Below are 24,823 nucleotides of genomic sequence, written 5' to 3'. Positions count from 1 at the left end.
GTATCTACACCAGCACTGCCCACTTCAACCAGTGGATCAGGACTGAGGTTGCTAACATAAGGTTCATCAGTAGGGCTGGCCCTGCCTTCCTGAGCCCAGTTTTCCTCACTGGCTACATTCTACTGGGCTCCTTGGGCTCCCTGTGGCTCCTGTGAGCGGTGTTTCAAGGACAGTCCCTCCCAGAGGCTGCTTCTCCCTCCCCTCTGTTCTACCCTCAGAAGTGGAGACGAGAGGTTGCCCAGGATGGCAGGGCAGAGTGAGGGGGAGGGTCCGAGAGCCACTGTTACTTTCTGTTGTTCAATGAGGATGCTTTTGAACTTTGAGCCACTCAAGTGATCATCTTGCTTCCTGACTTCGGCCAGAGCCCTTCACAACCTTCCTAACCCCCAAGCAGTCCTGGCTGTTCTCTCAAGCTGAGCCTTCTCTGATAGCTTTATGCCGCGTGTCTGTCTTGTGCTTGTTGTGTGACCCTGGGAGACTGTTCCCCTCCCTCTTCTTCCAAATGTGGGACTGCAGCTCCTTCTTAGTCATCCCAGCAATCCAGTAATCCCCAGGTCCCCATGGCCCTCCCCTGGGTATGTGACAGACACTTTCCCTCAGGCCTTCCTGCGAGGCCTGGCCTCTTCCCAAGTAACTCACCATGGCCAGATCACAGACCCACAACCATGGACCATGTTTCAGAACCCACTAGCTTCTCCCTACCCTTCATATCCTTCCATGGGTCTGCAGAGCCTGACCAATTCCTCCTCCCTCTTTGGCAGAGGTAGGTGATGTGGGGATAGGGCAGAGTGCCTGCCTGGGTAATGAATGTGTGAGATCACTATGCCCTGAGCTCCTGAGCTGCCTTGGTGACCTCCATTAGACTCTACAGCACGAGCAAGGTTACTGGAGGTAGCCAAGCTGAGGACAGAGCCTTGCCCCTGTGTGAGGAATGAGGGGCTGCTCAGACCTGGTGGTCCTCAGGTGCTGAGCAACCAGCCACCCCTATCCCTCAGGGCACCTGAAGGGTGTGATTTACTGTCTTTTCAGAGATTGGAGCATGGATTGGCCAGCTCAAGTGTGTATCCCAAGACCACAAGCCTGGACACATGTTAGAATATCCTGGCTTGATTTAACTTTCACCGTATCTTAGAAAAAATTATTTTCCTGTAGAGATGGGGGTGCTATGTTGCCCAGGCTGGACTCGAACACCTGGGCTCAAGTGATCCTTCTGCCTCAGTTTCCTGAGTAGCTGAGAGTAGCTGGGACAGGTGCATGCCACAATGCTGGATCACCTTATCTTCTATTAGGCTAGAATTTTCCAACAGCTTTGAGTACCCCACATGACTTTTTAAATGTATTACCCTCCTGTGTCACTGAACCATCAATGTGTTCCCCAAATTGTAACGTGCAAAGTGGCCTCCTCATCCCACAGTGGCGCAATGGTAAGCACCAGTGTTCCTCTGTGGAGGGACCCTTTGCCTGCACTCTTTCCTAAGCAGATGGATCTGTGGGGCAAGGGCATCTGCTGAATGGGGTGGGGCTGGGGTGTAGTTGCTTAGAATGAAGCAGTCTTTCAAAATCATTATTTAAAACACATCTATCTGCTTAATTTCAGTTCCTTGGGCAAAGCCCCACTGGAAGGGCTGGAGGGAAAGTAGGGTCACTTGGAGATCCTGGATGCCAGCCCCTGAGGTTTGGTCTTCATCTCACTGCGGGAGGTGTGACACCATGAGCCAGTCCAGGGCAATGGGCTGCAAGGGTGAGGAGGTCTGAGAATCGGCCGAGGTTAAGTTGAGGGACTCCAGGAGACTGCTTGGACCAGCGGAGTGAGGAGAGGGAGGGGCCAAGGAGGGAAGTCAGCCGGGGCGTACCCAGCCCGGGAGGTATAAGGGAGGGCTGTCACTAGGGGCGCCCTTGCGGGTCAGACACCACGAGCGCCGTGGCGGGTGGCCCCTGGGGGGCGCCACGCAGGCGGGGCACTAGGAGCCTCCCCACCCAGCTCACCAGAGGCCGCGGCATGCGGCCAACAGGGGGCGCCGTCGTGGGGGCGGCACTGGGAGCGCCTTCCGGAGAGACGCAGTCGGCTGCCACCCAGGGATGGGTCGCTGGTGCCAGACCGTCGCGCGCGGGCAGCGCCCCCGGACGTCTGCCCCCTCCCGCGCCGGTGCCCTGCTGCTGCTGCTTCTGTTGCTGAGCTCTGCAGGTGAGTCCCTCCCGATCCCTACCCCACCCGCCTGACGCGGCCCTCGCCTTCCACCTCTAATCCGCTCGACGTCCTCCGCAGGTTGCTGGGGCGCAGGGGAAGCCCCGGGGGCGCTGTCCACTGCTGATCCCGCCGACCAGAGCGTCCAGTGTGTCCCCAAGGCCACCTGTCCTTCCAGCCGGCCTCGCCTTCTCTGGCAGACCCCGACCACCCAGACACTGCCCTCGACCACCATGGAGACCCAATTCCCAGTTTCTGAAGGCAAAGTCGACCCATACCGCTGTGAGTACCAGGGGTGTAGACTCCGTGGGGCAAGGAGGGTGACAGAGGAGTCTTAAGGACCGTGGCTGGGGCTAGGGGAGCAGAAGGGACGGGGGCGAGCAGGATAGAGGAGCGCCTCCTTCTACAGGTGTTCATTGAGCACTAAACACCTGTGGGTTAGGCCTGGTCCTGTCTGGAGGCCCAGAGCTCTGGGTGTCTTGTCCTCACAGGCCTCCCCTCCTGCTGAGGTAGGGGGCAGGAAAGTCAGAGGGGCCTGGGGCCGGCTGTGTGTTCCCGCCTCGCCTGAGCTGGCCGTGGGGCAGGTGGCCTCTCACCCTGCTCCAGGCCCTGACACCCATCGTGCCTCTGACCCAGGCTCCCAGCCAGGGACCTCTGGGATCTCCAGCACAGCTTTCAGGGCCAGGCTGTGTGAGCCTTCCTGTGGTGTCTCCAGGGTGCACACGTAAGACGTTCTCTTGCCCAGTGGCTTTCAGGCATGTTTAACAGACCCACATAAGACTGGGACTCAGCACATAGCATTTAACTGCCACAGAAAGTCACCCAAACAGGACTTCCAGTACCCTGTGCTGTGCATGCCGATGTTTTCTTGCCTATGTTATCCTTTAAAAAGGCTGGTCACGGCCCACTTACATTTACAATCCACGAATCCATTTGGAAAACACTAGGAATGGGACTCCTGGGATGTTGGATATGTGCATCTTCAATCTAGAGAAATTGTTTTCCAAAGCGGCTGCAGCAGTGAGCACTCCCACCAGCCGTGGGTAGGCATTCTGGGTGATAATCCTCACTGACACTCGGTGTCACAGATGTTGCGTTTTTGCCAGGCGGATGGTACAGAGCAGAATCTCATCGTGATTGAAATCTGCATTTTCAGGCTGGAGGTAGTGGGTCATGCTTATAATCCCAGTGCTTTTGGAGGCTGAGGCAGTAAGATCACTTGAGGTCAGGAGTTTGAGACCTGCCTGGGCAACATAGTGGGACTCTATCTCTCCAAAAAATTAAAAAATAAAAAAATTAGCTGGGTGTGTTTGTGTGTGCCTGTAGTCCCAGCTATTCAGGAGGCTGAGGTGGGAAGATCATTTGAGCCTAGGAGTTTGAGGTTACAGTGAACAATGATCATACCACTGCACTCCCGCCTGGGTGACAGAGCAAGACCTCATCAGAGGAGGAGGAAAAGGGAAGAGAGAAGAAGAGGAAAGAAGAAGAAGCAGTCTGCATTTCCCTGCAGACTAAGGGCGGAGCAGCTTCTGTGGTCATTGGCTACTGGGATTTCCTCCTTGGACTATGCCCATTTTTCTGTTGGGGCATCCACTTTCCTCTCACTGAGCCACAGAAAGCGGTTCCCAGAGGAGGGAGAGAGCTCTGCCTTGGCTGAAGTAGGGGACATGGTGAGGGTGGAACCAGGTGGAAATGAGAACAAGTTAGTGAAGGATCTGATTGGAGCTGAGAGTGTGTTGGTGACGGCAGAGGGGCTGGTGGTACACTGGGCTGGTCGGCTGGGGATGCTCTAGGGCCCGGGCTGTGGGAACAGGGAGAGAGATATCTGGGCAGTGCTTGGACCCTTCTGAGGCATGAGACTCCAGTCCACATGTGGACAGCATCATTCCATGGTGACAGGTGAAAAGGGAGCACCCCTGGATGGGTGCAGGCCAGTGGCTGGAGAGGCACGAGGTCAGGCTGGGGGAGGGGAGGGACAGGGAAAGATCCATCCCTCATCAAGCTCTCACCTTCCTCCTCAGCCTGTGGCTTTTCCTATGAGCAGGACCCCACCCTCAGGGACCCAGAAGGCGTGGCTCGGCGGTGGCCCTGGATGGTCAGCGTGCGGGCCAATGGCACACACATCTGTGCCGGCACCATCATTGCCTCCCAGTGGGTGCTGACTGTGGCCCACTGCCTGATCCGGTGAGTCAAGGCTGAGGTGGGGTGGGTGGAGAGGTATTTGGAGCTGCTGTGGGCCCAGTCATCCCCTCCCTGCCAGCTGTTCTGGCAGTGGTGGCAGCAGTGGCAGCTATGTGCTCTGCAGAGCCCCACAGTCCCAGCCCCAGCCTCATCTGGGCTCCAAGCAGGTGGAGGCTGAGTCCTGAAAATTCCTTCAGAGCTCCAGTCTTTTCAGTGTCCCACCGTTCGCTCCCCTCGTCTGGCCTCTCAGTCCCGTGCAGTCATTCCGCAGATGGGAAATGGAAGCTCAGAAGCCATTTGTCTAGCCTCATGCCTCCTCTCCACGGGAAGAAGCTCCTAGTTCTTTCATTTCACCCCCTTTGCACCCACATCCTTGTTCCTCCCTTCAATCAACCGTCTCTGACACTTCTTTGAGCAAGGCCCTGGCCTAGACACTGGGGGCAGAGGAGGGATGGATCATTCCTTCCAGCTTGTTGGGGGAGACAGAAAGGAAGATAGATGCTCACAAGGGTGCCTGGTTGGTGTGGGGACAAAAGAGGGTGTGTTCTGATGTTTTGGGGCCAGGAGTGCTGGCTGTCAGAGCTGACAAGTGAAATGTGTTCCAGGCCTAAGGGCCAACATACAGACTCCAAGGGGTACCCCAGGGGTGCGCAGCTAGACAGCCAGGCCATGGCACATTCCATGGAGCTGGAAGGAGTAGAATTGCCTCCTCCAGAGCACAGCATGGGGTGAAAGAGTCCATGCTATGGACTGAGAGTAGAGTTTGGAACCAGAGAAAACTGGGTCCGCATCCCTTCCACTGCCTCCTAGCTATGCAGCCCTGAGTGGTTCATTGGGCTTCTCTGAGCCTCAGTTTCCCCCTCCATAAAATGAAGGGTCTTGAGGACTGGACCACACAGTGAGTGTGCAGGGCCCTGTTCATGTCTGTGGTGAGGAGTAGGCTCAGGGGGCTTGAAGCGGGTGGGTGGCCCCTCCTGGATCTTCTGGGAGGGCAGCAGAGTGGGGGAAGGCCCAGGCTGGAGGCTGGGGCAGGGGGCCTGGAGCTGATCATGGCCTCCCCTCACGGCCCCCCTAGGTGTGATGTTATCTACTCAGTGAGGGTGGGGAGTCCGTGGATTGACCAGATGACGCAGACCGCCTCCGATGTCCCGGTGCTCCAGGTCATCATGCATAGCAGGTACCGGGCCCAGCGGTTCTGGTCCTGGGTGGGCCAGGCCAACGACATCGGCCTCCTCAAGCTCAAGCAGGAACTCAAGTACAGCAATTATGTGCGGCCCATCTGCCTGCCTGGCACGGACTATGTGTTGAAGGACCATTCCCGCTGCACTGTGACGGGCTGGGGACTTTCCAAGGCTGACGGTGAGTCAAAGCCTCCGCAGACCAGGGCGGGTGCTGTGAGAAAGGACGTGGGTGCAGGCCAGGGTGCCACCACAGATGGATGTTTCTGAGGCACTTTCCCCAGGGAGCCTGCCGCTCCCAGGACCTTCCTGCCAGGCTCTCATCTCTGAGGTCTCCTTCCCCTTGAGGATCTCGTGGGGAACACCTCACTGCTGCTCCAGCCTCAGGGGACCCTGATTGCCTTTGAATCCTGAGTCAGGCCAGGGCATGTAAACAGAACTTCCTTGAAGGAAGAGAGGCACAGAGTAATACCTCACAGTCCACACCCACTGCCCAGGCATCGGCAGCTTGCAGCAGAGCACCTGAGGTCGGGGGAGCAGTCTTCTGTGTTGTAAAATGCTGCCCAGAAGGCCCACATGGCTGGCTAGGGGCCGTCTGCACCTGGAGCTCATGGTTTCCCCTCCCCTCAGTGGGCCTCAACTCCTTCTCGTCCCAATTCAGGAGCAAGGCCCAGAGAGCAGGTGTGTTCTCTCAGGAACATCCAGGGGACCCTAGAACTGTCTACTTCCTTCAGGGGGTCCCCAGCCCATAAGAGAGATGCCCTTCCCTGTGGCCTCAAGGAACCAACTTACTCTCAAAACAGCTCAAGGGGGCTTCAGCCCATGTGGGAGGACCTGGGAGTGACTTTGTCATCCCTGCTGTGGCCTGTCTTCTGTCTCCCAGGAGCTTAGGCCAGGGACAGGGACACACTACTCAGGGAGGCAGAAGGAAGAAGCAGTGCCTGGCCTCCATGGAGGGGTCTGGGAAGGCTCAGCAGGGAAGAGGCCTGTGGGAGAAGGGATGCTTGAAGAGAAGGAAGGCTTGGCAGGCCCTCAGGAGGGAAGGAGTGGCAAAAGCCAAGAGGCCGAGTGTGGTGGAGGTGGTGTCAAGGGCCCCAGTGGCCTGGGCGCTGCGGGAAGCGAGAGCAGGCCCGGCAAGGCTGGGTTGGGGGCACTCTGCTCCGGGGGCTCTGTGTTGAGGGCCCTAGATGGGTATGGGCTAGAACGAGGGCAGGGGTGTGTGGCTAAAGCAGAAAAGGTGGGACGTGGGGAACAGTGGAGAGAGGACGAGTGAGGCTGGCGGTAGTGGGCAGCGGTGAGTGGCTGCGCCTAAATGGGGCCCTGTCCCACAGGCATGTGGCCTCAGTTCCGGACCATTCAGGAGAAGGAAGTCATCATCCTGAACAACAAAGAGTGTGACAATTTCTACCACAACTTCACCAAAATCCCCACTCTGGTTCGGATCATCAAGTCCCAGATGATGTGTGCGGAGGACACCCACAGGGAGAAGTTCTGCTATGTGAGCGGCCTCTCCTCGCTCACTCCCCTTCAGGGGCACCTGGGGGAGAGGCATCTGGGGAGGGAGAGCGGAAGGGTGGAGGTTGGGTAGGGGAAGGGAAGGGGGTGGGCAGGACTCTGGGATATGGGGATGGAGGATGTCGGGGGAGACTGGGAGGAAACAGATGGGGGCTGGGAATGGGGATGGCTGTTGGAGGTGAGAGGAGTGGGGGGTCCGTGGGGAGATGGAGGGTGGGTGTTAAGAGGTGGGGGATGAAACCCTTTGAGGAAGATCTCCTGGGTCTGGAGCACTTCTCACCTATGTTGGCACTGGGGGGCTGTGGAGGTGTGGTGTGAGGACATCCTGCCTGTCCTGGAGCTGGGTCGTCTCTGGCCTTGCCTGGCCTCCCTGACCCTTACTCCCCCAACCCTTCCCACAGGAGCTAACTGGAGAGCCCTTGGTCTGCTCCATGGAGGGCACGTGGTACCTGGTGGGATTGGTGAGCTGGGGTGCAGGCTGCCAGAAGAGCGAGGCCCCACCCATCTACCTACAGGTCTCCTCCTACCAACACTGGATCTGGGACTGCCTCAACGGGCAGGCCCTGGCCCTGCCAGCCCCATCCAGGACCCTGCTCCTGGCACTCCCACTGCCCCTCAGCCTCCTTGCTGCCCTCTGACTCCGTGTGCCCTCCCTCACTTGTGGGCCCCCCTTGCCTCCGTGCCCAGGTTGCTGTGGGTGCAGCTCTCACAGCCCTGAGAGTCAGGGTGGAGACGAGGTGCTCAATTAAACATTACTGTTTTCCATGCCTCCTTCTTCCCCGGCCTCAGAGGCCCCGCGTTTCCTGGGCCTGCTCTGTTGGGAGTCCACAGGTGAACCAGATGAGGGTGAAGTGGGGAACTCCAGGCAGTTTACACTGAAAATTGCAGAGCCTCCAGGATCTGCCCCCATTCAAAGGTTCGGGGTGGCTCCCGCAGAAGGTGGAGGGGGTGTGAAGGGGTGATATTAGGGTCAGATGATCGAGGGGCCTGGAACATACCGCCCAGGCTGAAGCTGGGGCCGCCAGGACCCAGCTGGGGTGCAGCTGTCTGGGCTGGAAAGTGGGTGCTCTTTCTGTGATAACTGTGGGAGTCGGGCTTTCCTTGACTTTGGCTGATTTCTGGCAAGAGACTAGAACACAGCATTTCATTGCCCCAAAGAGCCATAGTGAACTCTGACCCTCTGTCTCTGTCTCCTGTCTGGAGACAGTGACAGACACCCACTGGAGTCAGATGTTATTCCAACCACCAGCAGCCAGGCCTGCCCATAAAAGGCTAGTGGTGGCCCCATGTCAGGGGAAGGGCAGGTGGAGCCTAGGCCTGGACTTCCCCAGTCTTCAGCAACTGCTGCTCTGTGTGACCCTGAGTGGCCCCTACCCCTCTGGACTTCTGCTGCCTGGCCACATGGGAAAATTCTGCATAAATAGAATGGCCTTTTTCACCCCTATGTATGAGAAGCCCATGGGTTGGACCCCAAGGGCAGAGGTCGGTCAACTGCCTCCATCTGGTGTCAGAGTCCTCAGCTTCCATGGCGGGGCCTTTTGCCATGGCTCTGCCCCTCACTGCTCCTAAGACCCCATGTCATGCGCTTTCCTCATCAGCCTGGATCACTCTCCTCCCTGTACAGTGATGATCCAGGTCCAGGTCAGGAGCCAGGTTTGACTCTTCTGTGTCCCCAGCACTGGGCACAGACCATCACAGGTCTATTGAAAATCATGAATGCAGCCTTGTGAACTCAGCACCCAGAGAGCTGGCAGCGTCCCTCCCGAGTCCTGTGCCTGCCTCCGGGGTGGGCCCAGGTGACTGCAGCTGCCCCTCAGCCTCTTGGCTCCCATTTCTCCCTCTATCTCATCCTAATTCAGGCTGGCAGAAGAGTCAGGGAGGGGACTTTAGCCTGGCCTGAGCCATCTGTCACTGACTGCTGCATCACCCACCACATAAATGCCCCAGGAATAGCGCATCCGAGGGGTCATCTCAGGAGGCCATTTTCTAGCCCTGGCTCTGAGAAGGCAATCAGCTTTATTCACAAATCTCTGCAGGCTGCTTTTCCAGCAGGCTCTCCTGGCTCAGAAACCTCTGGTGTCTCGAGACCTTAGTGTTCAGGCCTAGGTTTCAGAGCCTTAGTCTGTTCGATGCCATCTGGAAGTGCCTCTGTGCATCTTCCCTCCCCCAGGTGCTATTTGGGCCTTTGTCTTCTGGTCAGAGATGCTTCTTTTAGGTGCCCGTAGTGGGAAATGGTAGAAGAGGAAGCTGCAAAGAAGCTGGCACTGTTATGGTCAGCAGGCAGAAGGCCCTGCTGTGATCTTCTAGGGCCCTGGGACCTCCCAGCACAGCTGGGCATAGAAGGGGCCACCAGAACAGCCCGAGGTCCCCCTTGGCTTCTTAAATATACTCTGATTCCCAAGAGGAGCCCAGACTCCAGCTCTCTTTCCGGCACCCTCTAGCCCATTGGCCTTAGCTCTGTGTACCCCTGACCCAGCCCTGCAGCCCCCAGCCCCGAGCTCGAGCCTCGGGGCCTCATGCCGGGCCTGGCAGCAGCCTCAGCTTCATCACAACGTGTGAAATGAGGGTAGCCCATTGCCTTGAGCTTGATGTCTGCTGGGCTGGGGGTTCCATTTCTGAAGCCACCTCTACTTACTCCCTTGAGCTGGATCCCCTGCCAGGCTTGGGGAAGTCTCCTCACCACTGGGGCTCCTCCCTGGCCAGACAGAGTCCCTCCTGCTGCCACAGTGTCCCCCAGTGACCCTCTCTGCCTCCTCATGGCTACTCTGGGTGTGGCCTCACACCCTGACCCATGCACTTCAGCCATTTCGTGCCAGAAAGGGTGGCTGAAGTAACCCCATATCCCATTACTCCTTCACAGCCACTGCCATCCCTGGCAGAAAGGGTGGGAGACAGGCAGGTCTGGGTGGGGAGAGCAGTGTATCTGCAGAGGGACGGTGGCACCAGACCACCTCTGCCGAGACAGTACCCATGTGGATGGGGTGAAAGGAGCCAAGCCTAGGCTGGGGGGCAGGACACCTACGAGATTGTCTGGTTCCTGCCCCTGATGGGCCATGAGGATGTGGCCATGGGCCTCAGCTTCCCTCTCTGACCACAGCCTCTGTGGTCCCCAAATGAGCTCAGAGTCCAACATGCCTGGACCCCGGCCATGGCTTGAGCTCCAGGGCCTGCCAGCCCAAGCTGTCCAGGATGTCTTCATTTCTCTCCTTTCTTCTTCTTGGCCTCATTCTTCTCATCCTCCTCTACTTTGATGGCCACTGTGTCCACAGTGTCCTTCTTCTTCTTCTTCTTCTTATCCTCTGTGGGGCAGGGGGAAGAGACCATGTGATAGTGGTGAGACAAGGTCCTGGGGTCTGACTGTCCCGAGGTGAAGAGCCCCAGAACCTCCTACACTCTGCCTTTTTCTTCCTTCTTCCTACTGGAGAATAGGCTCATCGTTCTATTTGCCTCATGCCAACCAATTTCTGTGCTCTGGTCTCCAGGGGCAGGGCTGGGGCCCCTCCCTGAACCTGCTTTGGTTGGAGCAGAGGAACAGGGTGACTCCAGGCAGCAGGACTGAGGAACTGGCTGGCGCAGCAGGGCTCAAGCCAGGGCCAACTCACCTCCTGGGACTTCTGTGAGCTCATTGAGGGGTGGCACAGTCTCCAGCTTGTCTGTGTACATCTTGGCTGCCTTTCGCTGCAGGTACCGGGCTTCGATCTCCTTCCGGGTCCGTGGCACACGACAGTTGAAGACACAGCACAGTGTGATGACTGTAGGGAGGACAGAGCAGGCTTGGCTGGGGTTCAGACACCCAAGGAATGGCATCCGCCTTCCTTCAGGCCCGCCCCCATCCACCCACATGTGTCTCACCCACCAGACCCTGGCAGGAGGCTCAGCATCTTGACAAAACTCCTGTGGACCCTATGATGACCAAGGTGGCTTTCCTAAGCAGGGCTGACTTCATGCAGCTGCACAGGCCCCCGTGCTTGGAAGGGACCCTGGCTAAATTATGTCACCAGTCCTGGTCCTGAGGGTCTTTCTGACTAGACTGAGAGTCACTGGAGGGTAAGGCAGAGGTCTGCACCATGACTTAAGCCATAGCTTCCTGGGGGCCATCCAGCACTTCCAACCCAGGCCTCCGGGTGTGCAACTTAGCTTCTCCTTCCCACACCACTGAGAGCTAGGCCAAAGTTGCCTCAGTCGTGAGAGGACGTGGCTCTGCATGTCCTCCTCAGCCTCCCTGAGGACATCCCTGGGCTCTCCCTGGCTAGGGCGGGAGCCCATGAGAGGGCACAGACCCTGCCCTGAGGCATTCACCTCAGACGGAGTTATTTCAGGAGTGGTTTTCCGGCTGAGGGCAGCTGCACCCACGCCAGTTGGGCCAGGTCATGGAGCTGGCCTGTCTAGTGATGGGTAGGGCAGGTTAGGGCTGCCAGGACCTGGCTGGACTGAGTTTATTTTTCTAAGGCCCCCACAGCCTGACCACCTTGGCCCCAGCCCTAGGGGAGGGGATGGAGCTGGTTCCTATTATAAACCAGATGACCAGACATAACTTCCTGGCAGACTCCTGGGGGCAGAAGGGCCCACGGAGGATTAACCAGGTCTATTTTGGGGAAGATGGATCAGATCTATGTAGCCTGGACTGGAGTACCTTCTGGGGTCATTTTATGCAACCAAGTCAGAACCCCTTCAGACAAATATTGTGGTCCTACTAGGTCTCACCCAGGCTCAGAATAAAAGAAAAAAATCAATGAATGAATGAATGGGATGATCTCAAAGCCTTTGCTATTGGGAACAGGACTGGACTAGAGTGAATGAATTGGGGAGCCAATAGCATCCAGGCATACACTTGGAGGAGGGTGCTGCACAAGGGCCCCAGCTATAGATCCGACTGTCCAGGGGTGGACCTGAGCAGACAGCAGGCCTTATCCAAGAAGCTGGGTCCTGGATTTCTCCAGAACCTGTGTTCATGCCTGAGACTCGAAGTTGGTACCCAATCCTAACCCTCCCGGCTTAGGCCACCTCTTCTAGCCACCCCACCAGGAACCTCCTTGGGACTATGCCCACTCAGGCTCCATGCAGGCTGGTCCCAGGCCCCGGGAGGCTGGGGCTTCCTAAGGAGCTCAGTGGGCCGCTGACGGCAGCCAGAGCCGGGCTCAAACACCACCCCTCACTTCAGGCCTGCCCCGCACAGCCTGGCCTGGTTGCTTCTCTTCAAAGAAGGGGAGATGCAAAGAGCTTTGGATCAGGTTCCAGGGCCCAGGCAGGGGCTTGGGATATAAGTCCCTGGGGCTGGAGGAGACCTCCAGGGGCACCCCTTCTAGCCCCAGCCCCTTTTCCTGCAGGGCTTTGGGGGTGATGCTCCAATAACAGCCCAGGCAGACTGGGAAGCAGGAAAAATGTTTCCCCCCAGGAGAGGGAGCTGTGTTGCCCCCACTGCCTAGATCCGGCAATGGAAGGTAACAAGTGCTGCCTGCTGCTCAGGTGTCTTGGGACTATCCTTTACCCTTTCTAGGAAATGGGGTTAGAGATGGTCTGTGTGGTTGATGTCCAAGTGCTGCTTGGGGTCTGACACTGCAATTTTCTCATGTGGCCCCAGGCACCTTTGTTGTGTCTTGAGGCCCACAGTGCTCTTTCTGCTGCTCCGTAGACCTGCATCCTAGGCTGCGCCTGTGGCTCCTGTAGGGCAGATGACCCCCGAGCCCTGCAGCGGGCTGTTTCCCTCTCTGGACACCTGGCTGAGGCTGCAGGCACACCTATCTGTCTGTGGGGCCTCCACAAAGATGCCTGACTGGTTCTCAGCCTCGGCTGGGAACAAAGCACAGGCTCTTGCTCAGATGGGGGGCGGGGATTTTCTGCAGGGCAGATATTTTCTCTTGGGACAGCACTTCTGGTGCCAGGAGAAGCACGTGCAAATCAGATGTCACGTCTTCCTTGGAGCCCCTCACATCTGGGTGGGCTCTCTGTGGGCCACCCAGCTCTCTGGGGCACCTCATCCCGGGACAGCTCCGGCTGGGATGAAGTGCAGCTTTTGCCTCCCCACCCAGGGTGCACTCAGCAAATGTCCAGTTGGGTTCATCTGAGACCCTGCGTGAGGCTGCATTTCCTCCAGCCTCTGCTCACACTATCCCCTCTCCCGGAATGCCTTTCCAGCCTTCCCTCCTGCAAAACCCCACCTACCCTCCCACCGGTCTGCAGCTCAGAGGACCCTCCTCTGTGATGCCTTTGCAGGGGAGTGGGCTGCTTCTCCTTTTACCTCCTACATTCCCCCCCACTCTGCTTTTGCCTCGTGGGAACCTCTGTCAGACTGCTTTGTGCCATGGCAGCCTCCCCACTTGGCCTCTGTCTCCTGTGCCTTCCTGTCCCCTTCCCCAACTCCAGACCTCCATTCTGAGGGGAGGGCTAAGGGGAGCCGGCCAAGCCCATTTCTGCTGCGACTTTGCATCAAGAAGCTCCCAGAGGCCAGGAGAGGAATGGGTTTCCTGCTTTTAATTGAGGCGGGTGTGAGTCACTCCCGGAAAATGGTATTTGACAAGGCAGGGATCGAAGCCTGGGAGCCACATCTGCTGGGTGTCTGGGGAGCCTCTAGTGGAGGATGGCCTTGCTGGGGCCCCTGGGTGTGGGCCTTTAAGCTGGCCAAACTGCAGGAAAAGCATCAGGAGGCCAGCCATAGGGAAAAATGACACGTCCTCGTCCCAGTCCTTGGTTCAGTGGAGTTCCCTGTAATTACCATAATTGCCATGTGGCTACCTCCCTGGGTCCTGCAGAATACTTCAGGTCACCACCGGCCTGTCAGCCCTCTACGGGGAGTTTGTGTGGATCAGGAGGTGCCAGAAACCACCGCGGGTCTCCTGCGGGTGCCTGGCCTACTTGCACTGCCCGGAATTGCTGCTCTGAGCCCTCTGGGGGGCAGGGGGTGCTGTGTTCCCACTGCAGTGTGGTGGAGAGGGAAGGGAACAGCTACTCACTGATGGACAACACGAAGAGCGAAAAGATGCCCACCACGTGCCACAGGCGCATGTCCCAGAACACCACTGTCTCCTTGGTCAGCGGAGGCGGCTTGGGCTTGGGTGGGGCCGTGCTGGGCTGTGGGTCAGGAGAGAGGGGAGTGAGTTAGGCAGAGGCCAGCTGGCTGGAACCAGCTGAGAAGGGCCCAGGTCTCAGCAAACACTCAGCCCAAGCATATCAGAATCTCCTAGAATCAACTCTCTTAAGCATGCGCTACCAACACCCTAGACCTTGGAAAGTTCCAGATTTAGAGCAAGAGAACTGAGCAGAGCCAGGTACTTGAAGTGGGAGGGTGGTTGATGCTTGGGGAAACCAAGGCCTGGAGGAGCAAATGTGGATGGCTTGTCCTGGCCAGGTTCAAGGCCCCTATGAACACACCCTCCTACTCCAGTCCTGGGCTCCACCCAGGCAGATGGGGTCTCAGGACCAAGGCCAGAGACAAGGCGAGGCCTAGGGGGTGCTGGCTAACTGGCTTTGCTCTCACATCTCCCCAGTGAGGGTGGGGTGTGGAGCTAGGAGTCTGGGCCACATAGTTCTGCCAGCTGGCCTGGACCCCTGCCAGGTGGCCTCCTTTGGTCGCCTACCCTACTAGGAGTCACTCTGAACAGAAGACTCTCCCAGAGTGTCCACAGGACAGGCACTGGATAAATAAAAGGTCTGCAGTGCTGTGGCGACACCTGGAGGCCAAAAGGCAGAAGTGCGGCTGTAGCAAGCCTGAATAGAGCACAGCCAGACACTCCCACTTTCCAGATGGACATGACCCTGCCCTGGGGGACTGAGGGGATAGGACACTGCCCCAGGGTCTAGAGGACACAGTCCTGCCCCAGTTCTGAGAGGACATGGCCTCATCCTGGATATCTAAGGGACATGGCCCAGCCCCAGGTCTGAGAGGACACAGCCCTTCTCCTGGGTGTCTAGGGGACATAGTTCTGCCCAGGTCTGAGGGGAGACAACCCTGCTCCTGGCTGTCTAGGGACATGACCCTGGCCCTGGGTGTCTAGGGGACATGGTCCACCCTGGGTGTCTAGGGACATGACCCTGGCCCTGGGTGTCTAGGGGACATGGTCCACCCTGGGTGTCTAGGGACATGGTCCTGCCCTGGGCGTCTAGGGGACATGGTCCTGCCCTGGGCGTCTAGGGACATGGTCCTGCCCTGGGTGTCTAGGGGACATGGTCCTGCCCTGGGTGTCTAGGCGACATGGTCCACCCTGGGTCTCTAGGGGACATAGTCCACCCTGAGTGTCTAGGGACATGGTCCACCTTGGGTGTCTAGGGGACATGGTCCTGCCCTGGGTGTCTAGGGACATGGTCCTGCCCTGGGTGTCTAGGGGACATGGTCCTGCCCTGGGTGTCTAGGCGACATGGTCCTGCCCTGGGTCTCTAGGGGACATAGTCCACCCTGAGTGTCTAGGGACATGGTCCACCTTGGGTGTCTAGGGGACATGTTCCTGCCCTGGGTGTCTAGGGACATGGTCCACCCTGGGTGTCTAGGGGACATGGTCCACCCTGGGCGTCTAGGGGACATGGTCCTGCCCTGGGCGTCTAGGGGACATGGTCCTGCCCTGGGCGTCTAGGGACATGGTCCTGCCCTGGGTGTCTAGGGGACATGGTCCTGCCCTGGGTGTCTAGGCGACATGGTCCACCCTGGGTCTCTAGGGGACATAGTCCACCCTGAGTGTCTAGGGACATGGTCCACCTTGGGTGTCTAGGGGACATGTTCCTGCCCTGGGTGTCTAGGGACATGGTCCTGCCCTGGGTGTCTAGGGGACATGGTCCACCCTGGGTGTCTAGGGACATGGTCCGCCCTGGGTGTCTAGGGGACATGGTCCGCCCTGGGTGTCTAGGGGATATGCTTCACCCTGGGTGTCTAGGGACATGGTCCACCCTGGGTGTCTAGGGGACATGGTCCGCCCTGGGTGTCTAGGGACATGGTCCTGCCCTGGGTGTCTAGGCGACATGGTCCACCCTGGGTCTCTAGGGGACATAGTCCACCCTGAGTGTCTAGGGACATGGTCCACCTTGGGTGTCTAGGGGACATGGTCCTGCCCTGGGTGTCTAGGGGACATGGTCCACCCTGGGTGTCTAGGGGACATGGTCCGCCCTGGGTGTCTAGGGGATATGCTTCACCCTGGGTGTCTAGGGACATGGTCCACCCTGGGTGTCTAGGGGACACGGTCCTGCCCTGGGTGTCTAGGGGACACAGCTCTACCCTGGGTGTCTAGGGGACACAGTCCTGCCTAGGTCTGAAGGGACATGGACCCACACTGTAGAATTTGAGTAAGATCTGTCCCTGACCAGAGATGGATATGACCCCATGTCTGTCACTTAGTGTGGCTGAGGGACAGGGAGAGGGGTCTGTCCTCTGAGGGAGAGAGAACCCTGGGGCATATGAGCGAGATGTTGTGCACTGATTACCAAATAAGGACAGACACGAGAAGTCCCTTCTGGTTCTCTGAGAAGAAAGGCAACCTGTAGTTCGACCATCCAGCCCTTCTTCCCCCAGGTCCATAAACATGGATTAGGCATCTGTCATGAGCCAGGCGCTTCTTCATCTAGTGAATGCCACCCTTCAGCATGGGTTGCAGAACTCAAGAGAGGATCAGCAATCTGTCCCAGGTAACCCAGAGGATCTGTGGGCTGGGATTGGTACCTGATTCTCAGGCTCTTTTCTCCCTGCCAGGGTGAGCTATTGACAAGAAGACACCATTCCTCAGTACTTTCCCCTGGATATATGTGTGGGGTCAGACATGTACATAAAGTTGGGGAACATGTGTGAGGTTGGGCACATGGGTGGTTGGCATGCATGTGGGTGTGGTTGGCATGCATGTGGGTGTGGTCAGGGACATGTCTGTGCCATTAGGGTTAGGGGCTTGATGGTGGCAGCTGCCCTAATTCTAAGGCCCAATGTGTTGGCCCGGCTGGTTGTATGACTGGAAGACTCTGAGGGCCATGGCAAAGTTCTCAGATTCTGAGCCAAGGCAGCTCACTTCCTACACATTCTTGCCCCAGCCCTGATGTGGGTGGAGCTGGGCCTACTCTTACTGATAGGGGTCTTGGGTGGACGGCAGCAGATGACAGCTGGTCTTCTCCTCATGTTGGGCCCTGCTGGGGTCTGATTTCTGGAGCATGGAGGCCCCCACCTCCTTCAGAGCCTCATGGGCTGATGGAGGGTGATGGTGACCCACACAGGGCTCGGGTGGGTGGTGACATGGCCCCCAGCCCTGCCCATGTCTTTGGTGCTTCCGTGAGGGAAGAGCTAAGGCCTTGCTCAGACTGTAGGCAGATGTCAGGCAGATGGCCTCCAAATGCAATTTCCCTAGAACTGGGAAAAGATGAGTTCCTGGGGGTGAGGGAGAAGAGTCCTTGGCTGAGAACTGACTTAACCCCCACCCCCAGCTTTCTGTCTGCACCTAGGCCAGCTCAGTTTCTGTACCCAGGCCTCAAGGCAGCCTGTGAGGGGCCCAAGTACGCCTCACAGGGCTCAAGCCAGCATAGCTCCCCTTACAGGGACACTGGAGCTGACACCTGACTCTAGCCCAGCCTTGTGGTCATGCCCTCTGGGCAACAGCAGGGACAGGCTACATCTGGGTCCAGGGCTCTGTCCCTATGTCCCCATCAAACCCTCCAGTTCAGGGCTGTGTCCCCCCATAACAACTTCCCCATGGCTCTGTCCTCTCTATCCCACACTGTCCCCAAGCCCCCGCCCCTCAGGACTTCCCTGGGCACCTCTCACTGCCTCTTGCATTTCTGTTTTCCTGCTCCCTCTGGTCCGCCCCTGCCTGCACAGCCTCCATCCCCTGCTCCTCCCTGGCCCTGGCTCCTGGGCCTTCTCCCTCTGGCCTCACAATCCAGAACTCTAGGTCTGGTCTGCCAGCTCCCTCGTTGGCTCCCCTTTCAGGCTCAGCAGGAGTGGGGTACAAGGGGGTTAGGGAGGCTACAGATGGCCCCACCCTTCCTGGCCCCAGCCAGGCTCTCCACCAGGGCTCTCCCCCAGCTTCTGTGCTATCTCAGCAGCTCCTCCCACCTCTCCCACTGTGTGCCTGCTCCCAATTTACCCTCCTTCCAAACCAGAACTCATCATGACTTGTCCCTGAGCAGAAACCTTCTAAAGCTCCCGGTTATCACCAGGACCAAGTCAGACTTCCCAGTCCCTAGGTCCTGCCCTGCCTGCCCCTCTGGACCTAGTGCTCCACATAGCTTCTCTGTAAAGGGTCTCCTCATCCTGCTGCCCCCACCCTCCAACTTGGAATGCCCTCATCTCCATCTTAAGGCTATGTCTCCCCCTCCATTAGACAGGGGTCCCTGGAACATCTCTGGAGATAGAGGCTGTTGCCTCCAGAAGACCCTAAATTCAGGGTCTGTTCCATCAGACTAGAGGTCCAGGATGTGCTCCATCAGACTAGAGGTCCAGGAAACCCAGGGCTGTGCACCTCCCTGCCAGTGAGACCAAAGGCTGGAGGATGGGGGCCCAGTATCCCCCATCAGTCTGGGCAGGGCTGTGTCCCCAGTCAGGCTGGGAATCCCTAAGGTCAAGGTGAGTCTCCCCCGTCAGACTAATGTTCCAGAAATCGGGTACTGTGCCCTTGCATCAGACCAGGGACCCTAAGAGTGGGGCTGAGTCTCTCTCACAGCCTGGCAGGGCTTGGGGCAGGGCTGCATCGCCCAGGAGACTGGATCTCTCAGGGCAAGAGTAAGGGATCAAACAAGCTCCGGATCAAAAAGGCGTCCCCTCTCCCCCAGCCCCCTGCCTGGAGGGTGACAGCCTCCCCAGTCCCTCCGCGCCGCGGCCTCACCTCCACCAGCTGCCCGGCAACCCCCGCGAGGCACACCCCGAGTGCGGCGCCGCCCAGCACGCAGAGGGGACCCGCGCCCGGCCACCCCGCCATCTTCGTGCCACCGCACCGCTTGCGGAGCCCAGGGACGAACGGGCCGGCCGCCGGTCACTGCCCCTGCCAGCCGGCGCTCGGTGGCCACGGGCTTTGGCCACGGGTAGTCAGCGAGCATCATTTATTCATCCTCGGTGTCAGGTTCCCGCGCCGCCCGCCCCCGCCATCGCTGCGGTGGAGGGCCCGCCCCCTCCTTCCCGGGAGATCGGGTCGCAGGCTCCCCCTCCCTGCCCCCACCTTCCGCATCCCCAGGGACACTGAGGTGGGGGTGGGCGGGAGGGAGGACAGGCTGGGGCCAGGTCCCTAATCAACAGGTCCCCCTCCCTTCTGCAAATGGGCCTCAGTTTCTCCATCTGGGACAAGGGGGTGGGACTGGAATCTGCTGATCTAGGAGGCCCTTCCCATTCTGTCATGCTGGATTTGAAAAATATACTGGATTTGAGTTTGGGGGGGCAGAGCGGGCAGGTTGCCATGGTGACAGGCGCTCAGGGATGTCCTGGGCTTTCTGGCTTGGCTTCCTGCCCAGAGGCGGCTCTGGTCACCCTGGACACCAGAGCTGGAGAGCAGGGGATGGTATGGTCAGAGCTGCCAGCCGGCAGTGTTATGGAGGGTTCCAGAGGAAGCCAGCATCTTCAGCCCCACAGGACAGAAGTGGGCTGTCCCTGGAAGGGCTGGAGGACCATTTTCTGACCCTGGCTGCCCTCAATCTCTGCCCCAGCCTGAACACTGACTCTGACTTCAGTCTAAGCCAGGACCCTGACCTCATGCTGAAGTTGACCCACACTGCACTCTGGCCCTGACCCCATGTTGAGCCTTGACAACTGAGGGACAGAGGGAGGTTCTGAGGAGATGTAGAGACCTGGGTGGGGGCTGAAGACTTAGGAAGAGGAGTGGGGAGGCCTGGAGTTGGTAGACTCCCCTTCCCTCCTTTTCTTCCTTCCTTCTATTCTTATTTATCTCCTGCTGCTGAGTGTTAGGACAAGCAGCCCAGGTGTTGGGCCCCTGGAACCCTTATCACCAGGGGCACTGGTGAAGGCCTGCGCAGGCTGGGGATGGCCCAGCAAGTCCTGCCCTGAGAACCAGGGAGACCCTGTGGCTCCAGAGCCCTGTGAGGTTCTGGCCTGGACATGCCATGAATGGGCAAGGACCACAGCAGGCTGCAGCAGGGAGCGGAGGGCCACCTGCGGTCACCTGCCAGTGTCAGGGCCCGGAGATGACAGCCAGGCAGGAAAACGAGAGCTGTTGGAGAAGGACTGCAGCCCAGGAGACCCATCGAGGAAACGCTCAACAGTGGGAGGCAAAGTCTGGGGACTGAGTGGGCTGGGCCACCCAGTCCTCCCCAGGCATGCCCTGGCCAGGCAAACAGGAACTCTGCTAAAATCCAAATCACTTGTTGCAGCACTCCAATCCCCACTTCCTCATGCTGCTGGTCACAGGCCAGGCTAGGGAAAGCCACACTGACCAGTCAGGGAGGTCACCCTCGGGACATGGGGTCAGGGAGGCTGGACAGGGTGAGGACTAAGTGAGCCTGTCAGTAATGCACTGAGCAAAGCATTACTCCTCTGTTTCTGTTTCTTATCCATGGCTTGGGGAGGGTGAGACTCCCATGATTGATGTGAGGATGATATGAATTAATGAATATGGGAGTGCTGGCTCTCCTTAGCAGGACAGGCAGCGCTCTGCTGCTTACAGGCTCCCAATCACAGCTCAGCCCAGAGGAGAGCTGTTTCTGTTTTCTGTAAAGTTCATCCATCCATCAAGAAGTAGGGCAAGCCTAGTGAAGAAATCTGAAAGAAAATACAATCATGTGTGTCCCCCGGTGTTCCCTGAGATGGCCACTGCTCTGCGTGGGTTCCACTTCTCTGCAGACTCCTGAACACAGCTGAGATCTTACAGTACACTATTTCTAGTATACTTTTGTACCCAGAACTTTTTTTAACCAACTCAAGTACTCTAGATCCTCCTTGACCCCACCACAGCCAAATACTATCACACGGGCTTCAAAATCAAACTGACTGAACTTAAACAGCAGGGTGTCCCGAAAGTCTCAGTGCAGTTGTAAGCTTTAATAACCTCAGAAGTATAAAGCTACAAATGTATGAGAAACACCATTTAGCCAGGCATGGTGGCTCACACCTGTAATCCCAGCACCTTGGGAGGCCGAGGTGGGCGGATCACCTGAGGTCAGGCGTCGAGACCAGCCTGACCAACATGGAGAAACCTCATCTCTACTAAAAATACAAAATTAGCTGGGTGAGGTGGCACATGCCTGTAACCCCAGCTACTCGTGAGGCTGAGGCAGGAGAATCGCTTGAACTCGGGAGGCGGAGGTTGCGGTAAGCCGAGATCGTGCCATTGCACTCCAGCCTGGGCAGCAACAAGAGCAAAACTCTGTCTCAAAAAAAAAAAAAAAAAAAAAAAAAAAAAAAAAAAAGAAACACCATTTGAAAGTTTAAGTTTCCTTTTATGCCCTCTGAAGATGGTAAAAGTTGACTGAAAGAAATTTAAGTCGGCTGACTGTGGTGGCTCATGCCTGTAATCCTAACACTGGGAAGTTGAGGTGGGAGGAATGCTTGAGACCAGGAGTTTGAGACCAGCCTAAGCAATATAGTGAGACCCCTGTCTCTCTAAAAAATAAAAAATAAAAAATAAAAAAAGAAAAGAAAAAGAAACTTAGGTCATTCAAAATTCACAAAACTAAAGTAGCATAAGAGAATTTAAACAAACTTTCCAAAAAATTTTTGGTAAATTCATAGCTTTATATGTCCTAACTTCTGAAGTTGTTAAAGCTTAAAACTGCACTAAGGTTTCTGGGACATGAGCATACTGCCGGCTGTGAACCCTCAGGTGGGCTACTTAACCCCTCTGAGCTTCAGTCCCTCATCTGTGAAACAGATATAATTCAGGATCATGGGCCAGGTGCAGTGGCTCACACCTTTGGGAGACCAAGGCAGGAGGATCATTTGAGCCCAGGAGTTCGAGACTAGCCTGGGCAACACAGCAAGACGCCATCTCTATTTTTTTTTAATTCAGTATCATGCACCAGCATATCACAAGCCTTCATTAAACGCTAGTCATTATAATTATTATCATTCTTGTTAAAGGCTGTGTGATACTACACTGTATAAAAACTCAGCAAGGGCCAGGTGCGGTGGCTCACACCTGTAATACCAGCACTTTGGGAGGCTCAGGTGGGCGGATCATGAGGTCAGGAGATCGAGACCATCCTGGCTAACACAGTGAAACCCCATCTCTACTAAAAATACAAAACATTAGCCGGTAGCACATGCCTGTAGTCCCAACTAGTCGGGAGGCTGAGGCAGGAGAATCGCTTGAACCCAGGAGGAGGTGGTTGCAGTGAGCTGAGATGGCGCCACTGCACTCCAGCCTGGGCGAAAGCAAGATTCCATCTCAAAAAAAAGAAACAACAAAACAAAAGAAACAAAAAAACCTTGTTGGATCTCTGTCCTATTGTTGGACATGTCCATTGCTTCCAATTCTCCAGTATTAAACACCACGTTAAGGCGAACATCCTGAAAGTTAAAGTAGTTTTGAAAACTCTCTCAAACTATATCTTTTCCTCTGCTCGTACACCAACACAACAACAATCATCCACACAGAAGTCTTCTGTGATCAAATGTGTGGGTTTTTTCCCTAAATGCCAAGCAGCAGACACCAACTGGGTGCCTTCCAATTCAATTCTGACATGATCTACCCGGAGATAGTGTCAGATCCCACAGATTGAGGCCTCAGTTCCCAAGACTGCCCACCCAGCCCCAAGACACCAGTCGCCAGTCTGGCCTCTGGAACTTCTGACCAACCGGCTTCACGTTGGGGTTCCTACAACCTCCTCTTTGGGCTTAATTTGCTGGAGTGGGTCACAGAACTCAGGGAAGCACTGACTGACTTTTAGTGGTTTACTGTAAAGGGTATTATGAAGGATACAGCTGAAGAGATGCATAGGGCGAGATATGGAGGAAGGGGTATGGAGCTTCCATGCCCTCCTGGCATGCCACCCAGCCTCCACACGTTCAGCTATTCGGAAGCCCTCTGAACCCTGTCCTCTTGGGGTTTATGGAGGCTTCACGACATCTGCATTCCTTCCTCCCAGAGTATAGGGCAGGACCCTCTCTGGGGAGGGTCTTAAGATTCGCAATCAGAAAGGTGTGGGAAAATTAGGGTCCTGGCTTGGGGCAGGTGAAAGCAGGGCAGGAGAAGGCAGAGAGATTCCGTTTCCTGGGGCCTGCCCTGAGGCCCAACACATTATAGCCAAAGACCGTAACAAGGGCAATGGGAGCTATGAGCCAGGAGCCGAGGATGAAAATCAATACCTAACACCACATGGGTTTTTTTTTTCCCCCATCTTTGAGGGACTTTACATCTCTGAGGGCTTTTCAGTGAGGAATTTAAGCTCATAGAGGGGTTATGCCCTGCCTAAGGTCACACAGGAACTATGGCCTCCACCTCAGCCTTTGCCTCCAACCCAGGGCACTGCTCAGTGTCCAGTACTGTTTCTGCTTCTTAGGAGGCCTCCACATCCCCCTGCACCCCAAAATCAGTTGGGCCTATCATATCTGGGGTTGGGGAGCTCTGGACTCCAAGTCCCCCACCCTTGCTCCCTGGAAGACAGTGTCCCCTCCATACATGGTGCTGTGAATGCTGGTCTGCAGATCCCTGCTTCTCCCTCCTGTACTATTTTTAGCTCCTGTGAGTTTCCTGTAGGGACCCAGTCCAGCCTCCAGGGCCTCTGAATTGGAAGCTGTGAGCAAGGCAGGGGGTAGTGGCCAGAGGACCCTGTGGAATGTTCTCTCCTGGAGCCTGAAATCCCAGGGCTTAAAGTTTAGCTCTGGGGAAGTTGGGGGTAGGAAATGAGGACCCCCAGTCACAAAGCTAGGCTAGGATCCAGGGACTCAGCCTAGGGTGGGGGTGGGAGCTGAGCAGCCTAGGCCTGTGCCACAGCAACTGGGGCCTGCTGGGAGTTGGCTGTCCCTGACCTCATCAGCCCCAGGCTCAGCTCAGAATAGCTGTGGGGCTGGGCCAGGCCTGTGTCAGACCTGCGTGTGCTTGAGCATGTGCTTTGTGTACTAAGGCACTGGTGCACATGGGAGTGCGTGTGCATTCTGCATGCAGCTTTGTGTGTGGCTGGGTATGAGTCTCAATGGCTCCAGAATCACAGGTGCCATTCACATACGTGTGTGTTCCCTGGAGTAGTGTGCAGGTCTGTGTCCCTGTGGATGGGCACATGATCTGCACACGCATACCCAGGGCTGCCACTAGAGTTGTGCAACTTGGAGTCCTTACCAGTGGGTTCAATGGTAGATGGGTCCATGTGGCACAGGGACCCACCCGTTCCCTGACTGCGGAATTGTATCTGTGTGCAGCGGGTGTGGGAGTGGTGTGGGTGGGTATACACATCTGTGGTGGGATTGGCCAGGGGCCCTTGGCTGTGCTGCAGGGGACTGAAGGCAGGTGGACTCAGCAGAGGCTGTCCTTTGGGCACTACCAGAGGCCTTACCTGGCCCCAAGCCAAGAATGAGCTGGAAGAGAGGCTGGGCAGGTCTTGCCCCATTTAGCAGATAGGAAAACTGGGTTTGCAATGCCCATGAGGTCACCCAGGGAATGGGGGAAGGACTGGTCTGCTGCCCAGAGCTCAGTCAGCCTTTCCATTCCCCTAGATGTGGCTGAACAGGAAGTCTGGGCTCTAGGGAGGAAGCCGTGGGAGCCCTTCCCTTCCTGCTCGAGCCCAGGCAGCACTGCCTTCCCTCAGCTGCACGTGCAGATGATGAAAGTGAGGCCCAGAGACACCTAGCATAAGATCAGATCTGTCCTACTCGGGGCCTTGCCCCACCTGTCCCTGTTCGTCACAAGTGGTGAGGCCATATGCTCCT

General features: G+C 57.0%; 2 protein-coding genes across 2 annotated transcripts; one reads left to right on the top strand and one right to left on the bottom strand.

The window, feature by feature from the left end:
- Nucleotides 1-1,574: 1,574 nt before the first annotated feature.
- PRSS50 (serine protease 50) lies at nt 1,575-7,888 on the top strand. Its single transcript, XM_008971799.3, has 6 exons — nt 1,575-2,185; nt 2,267-2,467; nt 4,207-4,369; nt 5,442-5,725; nt 6,876-7,042; nt 7,461-7,888. Exons 1-6 carry the CDS (start codon nt 2,080-2,082, stop codon nt 7,695-7,697), a joined length of 1,158 nt encoding a protein of 385 aa, XP_008970047.2. The 5' UTR covers nt 1,575-2,079; the 3' UTR covers nt 7,698-7,888.
- A 1,117-nt stretch (nt 7,889-9,005) lies between these two features.
- Nucleotides 9,006-19,115, bottom strand: TMIE (transmembrane inner ear). Its single transcript, XM_034956282.3, has 4 exons — nt 18,843-19,115; nt 14,010-14,127; nt 10,662-10,811; nt 9,006-10,358 (listed from the first exon to the last, which is right to left on the bottom strand). Exons 1-4 carry the CDS (start codon nt 18,933-18,935, stop codon nt 10,255-10,257), a joined length of 465 nt encoding a protein of 154 aa, XP_034812173.1. The 5' UTR covers nt 18,936-19,115; the 3' UTR covers nt 9,006-10,254.
- Between the last annotated feature and the right edge of the window lie 5,708 nt (nt 19,116-24,823).

This window comes from Pan paniscus, chromosome 2 (assembly GCF_029289425.2).
Source record: "Pan paniscus chromosome 2, NHGRI_mPanPan1-v2.0_pri, whole genome shotgun sequence".
Lineage (NCBI taxonomy): Eukaryota > Metazoa > Chordata > Mammalia > Primates > Hominidae > Pan > Pan paniscus.
Note: the sequence above shows the minus strand (reverse complement) of the source record. Positions and strands in the feature narration are given on the sequence as shown.